General features: G+C 49.4%; 1 protein-coding gene across 1 annotated transcript; it reads right to left on the reverse strand.

Moving 5' to 3' along the window:
- Positions 1–2,319: 2,319 nt before the first annotated feature.
- On the reverse strand, positions 2,320–4,884 carry LOC123403024 (premnaspirodiene oxygenase-like). Its single transcript, XM_045097003.1, has 2 exons — positions 3,636–4,884; positions 2,320–3,547 (listed from the first exon to the last, which is right to left on the reverse strand). The coding sequence occupies exons 1-2, from the start codon at positions 4,545–4,547 to the stop codon at positions 2,918–2,920; spliced, it is 1,542 nt and encodes a 513-aa protein (XP_044952938.1). The 5' UTR covers positions 4,548–4,884; the 3' UTR covers positions 2,320–2,917.
- Between the last annotated feature and the right edge of the window lie 1,888 nt (positions 4,885–6,772).

The following is a 6,772-nucleotide window of genomic DNA, read 5'->3' on the forward strand; positions in this document are numbered from 1 at the left end:
GTCTTGCACGGACAATCCAAGGACACCCTCTATCCTCACATGCAACCGTGTAACGCAGCTTTATGTTTGAATGAACAACTTTGTGTGGCCTATAATGCGTAACAGAATATTCATCCAACCACATTTTCAGTTCAAAGAATGTTACGAACTTTGACCCCGGCAAAATAATATTCTTCCCATGTGTGTCCCGATGAGAAGGTGGCCTAACTCCAAACAATATGCCTTCGCCTCCTTCAACCACGGCTTCATCCGCAAGGTTAAGATCCTCGAACAATGGTGTCCGGTGATCACGCTTTAATACCTTCGTGAAAGCTTCAGCCTCCTTTGCCGTGAACCCTTCCTCATCAACTTCTTCATCGGGACCCTCATCGTCAGACTCAGAGGCATAGCCACGTGAGTGCGGAATAGAATGGTCCATTGTCTCTTGCAAATTATATTTGTCCAAATCACCAAGATTATTGTCATGAAGAACATTACCATCATTCTCATCATCATCGTGCTCATCATTAGCCTCTACCAATGGTTCATGTTCAATGTTGACCTCTTCGTTGGCCTCATCGACACAAGAAAGAGGTTCAATGTTGGCCTCTTCGTTGATGGGTGCAGGAATAGCTTCAACAATCGGAGAGGCAATCCGGTTCAAATCCAACAAGTTAGGAACATTTGTTTTGATGGCAAATAACTCTAGAGCCTTGTCTAGTGATTCGGCCACCGTATCCTTGTATGCAAGCCAACGTTGCTTGGAGTTGACACGCATGGACTTCCAACGAATGTGCATTCCGAATCCTACATTATGCCTACCATCAAACTCAACTACATCACTAGGGCCCATCCAATTCAAATCCTTTCGGACTTGTTCCAACAATTCACCGTAGCTAGGACACAAATCGAACACCATGTCAAGCTCATCCGGGTCCGGATCAATATTGCCTTTTAAAAAGGCATCCTTGTCCACGTGATGAACATAAACACATGTTCTTCCCATCCCTAAACAACAAAACATAGAACTTTTTTTATAAGCAATCATACAATTACAATAACCCTAGCCTAACTTCCAAACAACCATAACCCTAACCCCATCATAACCCTAACACAACCAAACATCCCTAACCCTAGCCTAACCCTAAAACAACCATAATGCAAACATCCAAACAACCCTAATCCTAACCCATCATACCCCTTATCCTAACATACAAACAAATACAACAATATCATATACATCCCACATTTCATGAAAAACTAGGGTTTCCTCAAATTTGCAAAAAAAAAATACCACAAAAGATTTTTCTTTGGATGAGAATGAGGGGAGAGGTGGGGATTACCTTAGGGGAGTGATTGGACAACAAATGCCCGGTCCAAACCTTCAAATTTGATGATTTAGAGAAGGATTTGAGGGAGGGGCCAGTGGCTGGGAGAGGGGGAATGAGGAGGGGGTGGGGAGGGGTTGGGGGAGGGGAATGAGGAGGGGGTGGGGAGGGAGGCTGGCCCGTGGCCAGTTAAGCCATTGTGTGGCGCCTAAGCGCTCGGCGCCACACATTACAATGTGTGACGCCTGAAGCTTAGGCGTCACACGGCCTAGGGGATGGGCCCTCTCTGCCAGGTGGTCGGGGGGTGTGGCGCCGAATGGCTAGGCGTCACACAGTGTAGTGTGGCGCCTAGGTGTCGGGCGCCACACAAAAGGGTCAGCCGGGTGACATATTTTTCCCGAGGGGTCACTCCGTGAGTTCTTTCCTCCAGGGGTCATTTTGTTAATTTTGCCCCTCGGTTTCGGGTGAGTAGATATTTAAATCGATCAGATTTAGTCCGACAAGGCGACAGGCCGCTGCCGTCATGGCCTTCATCGTCTCTCCTCTCTCAAATTTCAGACTTGTCCACGTCCTCTCTTCGGGTTGACCAATGCCCCGCTGTAGTCTTCAGGTACTTCACAAGTCTTTTTTTTCCGATTAAATTCGGTTTCTAATGCTAAATTTTTAGTTTTGTAATTAACTATTGACAGGATCGTCATTTTGTTGGAGATTGATTCTTAACTCAGCATTTAAATATACATTATAATTGCTTGTTAAATTTAGATAAATATACACACACATTTAGAACATATTTTAAATTTCTTTATACATGATCTTGGATTTTGTCAGCCCGGTCCTGCTCATGCTTTCGGTTCAGAACGCCACATCTGTTTGATGCAAAACAAACATCACAACATGAAAAAAAATATACAACACGAATCTAGTCAACGGCCAAGAAATTGGCTAACCCAGATTCAAAATTCAAACGACTTAGAAGTTGATACAGTGAGAAATAAAATATATCACCTCCGTTCGAAATTACTTATCATATAAATATATAAAAATAAATGTATCTATAATTATAACACATTCAGATATATTTATTTTTATGACAAATATTCTTAAAGAAAGTAATTATTATGTTCCCCTAAGAAAAATTACCCTTAAAAAACAACTCCTCCCGACTGAAAAGGGGAATTCCAAATATGGACATGTACGATGGGTTAATCAACTCGTCACATAGGGTCAACAAATCTAAGGATGCACAGCAGCAAAGGCCCTGTTTGGATCCTAGGGTTAGAGTTAAAGTTGGTTAGATTGAACTCATCTAACCCTCAAAAATTCAAACAGGGTGGGTTAGAGTTGGTTAGATGCATCTAACCCACCCAAAAAATCTAACCCACCCAAGAGGTGCTTTTTTGGGTTAGAGTTAGGTGGGTCAGAAAAAGTTACTTTTCTCTCTCCCTCCACCACATAAAATCCTAGATAAAGGAGCCAAATGATTGGAAAAAGTGCATTTATTGACAATCTAACCCTTCCATCCAAACACCTATTTGGTTAGAGTTAGTTCAGATTTATTCTAGAGTTAGAATCTAACTCTAACCTCTATCCAAACATGACCAAAAGTGCGCTTACTCCGTGGCCACGGCCACGGCCACGCGAGGGACGGCGACCACGACAAGGTCAGTCCGGAGCCGTGCCGTGACACCAAACTCCTCCGTCATGTCCAGATCCTCGGCCGCCACCCCGCCTGGCAGCTCCCAGTCGAAGTGGAACAGCAGCGCCGCGAGCGCGAGCTCCACGTGTGCCAGCCCGAACGCCATGCCGGGGCATATCCTCCTCCCGCCGCCGAACGGCACGAACTCGAAGTCCGCCCCCTTGAAGTCCCTCCCGTTCTGCTCGAACCGCTCCGGCGCGAATTCCTCGGGCGCGTCCCAGTGCGCCGGGTCCCTGCCGATCGCCCACGCGTTCACGATCACCATGATCCCCTCCGGCACGTCCAGGCCCAGAACCTGACATGGGCTCCCGCACCTGCGCGGCAGCAGCAGTGGCGCCGGCGGGTGCATCCTCAGCGTCTCCTTGATGACAAACCCCAGGTACTGCAGATCTGTCAGGTCGGCCTCCGTCACCTTGCCGTGCCCCGCGAGCTGCTGCCGGACCTCGTCTTGCGCCTTCCGCATAACCGTCGGGTTCCGTATCAGCTCCGCCATCGCCCACTGCAGCGTCGTGGCCGAAGTCTCGCTGCCAGCGCCAAACATGTCCTAACAACGAAATCAAGAAACAGAGGAGCTAATTAGGGATTTCCGAGAGGAATTTCTAGCACGGCGATTTCGCAAAAGCGGCGCTTACCAGCATGACGGTCTTGATGTTTTCAGTGGTGAGTGGATACTGCGAGTCCGCTTCCTTTTGGAGTCTCAGGAGCACGTCGAGCAAGTCTTCTTCTTTGTCGCCGGCACAGTCGGGGCCTCTGCTCTCCTGGTGCTCCTGTATGATGGTGTCCATGAACTTCTTCATGCCTTGGCTATGGCGCTGTATCCTGCCGGGGACGCTGCTAAGGAGCCGCACCAGGCGCGAGGAGGGGAAAATGTCGGGAAGGGTCATCCCGGGCACAAGCTTGAGCCCCTCTTGCAGCATGCTCAGGTATGTGTCCCGCTGCTTGAACCGGCTGCCGACGATGGCGCGCACCGTGGAGTCCGCGACGAACGCTGATATTAGCTCGGTCAGGTTGACCGACGAAGACGAGGCCGAGGCCGCCGCCACGGAGCGGAGGAGTCGGCCGAGCTCCTCCTCGCGGGCGGGGCAGAAGGACTGGACGCGGCGGGAGCTGAGGATCTCGACGGTGCATATCTTGCGAAGCTGCCTCCACGCGTCGCCGTAGGGCGCGAAGATGACGCCCTCGGCATCGCCGTACGCCATCTGCTGCATGGAGGTCAGAGGCCTGGACGCGAAGGAGGCGTCGTGGGTCTTCATGATTTCGCGCGCGGCGTCAGGAGACGACGCGACCACGGCGTCCAGCTCGCCGAGGCGGAGCATCATCAGCGGGCCGTGGCGACGCGCGAGGTCGCGCAGAGCGCGGTGCGGGAGGGCACCTGCGAGGTGGTGCAGGTGGCCGATGACCGGCAGCGCCCACGGCCCAGGCGGGAGCCGCTCGGCCCTGCCGCCGGCACCACGACGAGGCGCCAAGCGCCTGGACTTGAAGAACAGGAACGGGATAGCGAGGAGAAGCACGACAAGCAGGTAGAGCGGGAGCACGGCGGCCATGGCAGCTTGGATCGATCTTGCTAGAATTGCTGGTAACCTGGTAGGTTGGAACGATTATCCTTCGCCTTTCTTTTTCTGAAGTGCTTTTCTATGATGATTGATTTCAAAGTCAAGGGTCAAAATCATCTACTACTAGAATGGTTAGATAATCCAAATACATACCCAAGTGTTCATTTTTCAGCAGCCTCGAAATGATTGTTTTCTGGGGAGCATTTGACTTGCTTCCCACCATTGATTGCTAGCATATACATAGGGCGAGTTCTTTTCGCAGCAAAATGAGTCTCTTTTCCTTCACATTTTTCGCAAGGCCCTTCACTATGTTACTATGTCAAATTGCTGAAAAAAATGTCGCATCATCATGGATGTCAAATAATTTTTTTAAGGCATCGGCTCACGGCGTAGGGCACCGCTCAATCTAAAAGAAGGCAACCCCATTCAAGAAAAGTCATCGAACTAACCGTCAGAGCGTCTTGACCGAGTTCTTCCGCTCCAACAAAAAAGCCCTTTCGTTTATCCAATCCAAATCAGAAAAGTATATCCTCTCTCTTTTCAAATGCACACGATACTACTCATCCAAGTCTATCACCCTCCTCCAGACCAAATTTGTGCAGCCTGGGCGGAGGAAGTCAACAGGCCGAAGCGGAGGAAGAGGACGACCTTGCCGTGTGAGAGATCGAACAAGTTGGAGCGGGACGACCTCACGACGGAGGTTGGCGGTGCCGGGGTTATGCGGAGTATTAAAAAAAAACTATCAATTTTGGGGTCACCGTCCCACAAAACTAACATTTTTAAAAAATTGAACAAAACTATCAATTTTCGGGTCACCGTCCCACAAAACTATCATTTTTAAAAAATTAATCAAAAACTACCATTTTACGGTAATTCATCCCAAAAAACTACCATTTTTAGTTGATGACCGTTTTAGAGCATTTAAACATGATTATGACAAGCATAACCCATCTGTCAGGGCTGACGTGGCAGAAAAGTCAACGTCCTTTATTTTTGACTGCTAAGTTGACATATGGGCCTCCTATCTCTCTGGCATTTTAACAAACACCTTCAGTGTACCTACGAGCCACCTTCTCCGTCCTCCGTGTGGTCGTCCCGCCTGTCTGGATTGCGCACGCGGTCGTTCGAGCAAAGGTTGTGCCTGCTCAGCCGCCGCTGAGAGGCCGCGCGGACGTGCATGCATGCGAAGCCGCGGCTGGCTGGTCACAACGCGTGTGTGCGTGCGAAGAGCCGCTACTAGCGGGCCGCCGCTTGCGTGCGCAGCCGTCGCTGGCTGGCCACGTGCATGCGTGCGTGCGGAGCGGCCGTTGGTTGGCCGCTGCATGCGTGCGCAGTGCAGCCGTTGCTGGCTAGCCGCCGCTTGCGTGCATGAGTGCGCAACGCAGTTGTTGCTGGCTGGCCGTCGCGTGCGTGCTCGAGTTCTGGGGTGCGGCATGCTCGAGTTCGAGCCCTTCCTCCCTTGTTGCATATATAAGATGTTTGTTGAAATGTTAGAGAGAGAGGAGGAAGAGGAAGTTTTATGTGGGCCCCACCTATCATATCGGTCAAAATAAACGACGTTGACTTTCTTGCCACGTCAGCCCTGACAGGTGAGTTCCGCTTGTCATAAACATGCCTGACAGGTGAGTTCCGCTTGTCATAAACATGTTTAAATGCTTCAAAACCGCCATAAACTAAAAGTGGTTGTTTTCTCGGACGAATTACCATAGAAGTGGTAGTTTTTGGTCATTTTTTTAAAGTGGTAGTTTTGTGGGACAGTGACCCAAAAAGTGGTAGTTTTTGTCAAATACTCAGGTTATGCATAGGTGTTGTGTAGGTTGGTTGGGTTCACGTCCAACGGTGGGGGTTGCGACCGAGCTCGCAACCGGAGTCGTCCATATCGGACCATGCACATGTGGTGTGCAGGTTGGCCGAGCTCGTGTCCAAAGGCGGAGGCCATGGATAGATCACGGAATTAATTTTTTATTGCCTTGGTGAATTTGGCGTCGGAGCAGTAGATGCTGTCGTGCCTTGATTTTTTTGGCACTCCATGGTAATGTTGGGCATCAATGCCAAATACCCTAAAACTAAATTTGGCACCAATTTTAGCCTACATAGTAGAAGGCCTAAGTCGTCTCCCTCATTTATTGAAGCTTCTGAATTAGTTATGGAATAACTAATTAGAAGTCTCGAGAAATTTTAAAAACGGTTTATTTTTTAAGATGGGGAGAGATATC

Source organism: Hordeum vulgare, chromosome 6H (genome assembly GCF_904849725.1).
Source record: "Hordeum vulgare subsp. vulgare chromosome 6H, MorexV3_pseudomolecules_assembly, whole genome shotgun sequence".
Lineage (NCBI taxonomy): Eukaryota > Viridiplantae > Streptophyta > Magnoliopsida > Poales > Poaceae > Hordeum > Hordeum vulgare.

What these genes read in the sequence shown, in the direction of transcription:
- LOC123403024 (XM_045097003.1), bottom strand. Translation starts at nt 4,547, where the DNA reads ATGGCCGCCGTGCTCCCGCTCTACCTGCTTGTCGTGCTTCTCCTCGCT. An exon ending in ACATCAAGACCGTCATGCTG is followed by an intron (nt 3,548 to 3,635) that starts GTAAGCGCCGCT and finishes TTTCGTTGTTAG; the next exon opens with GACATGTTTGGCGCTGGCAG.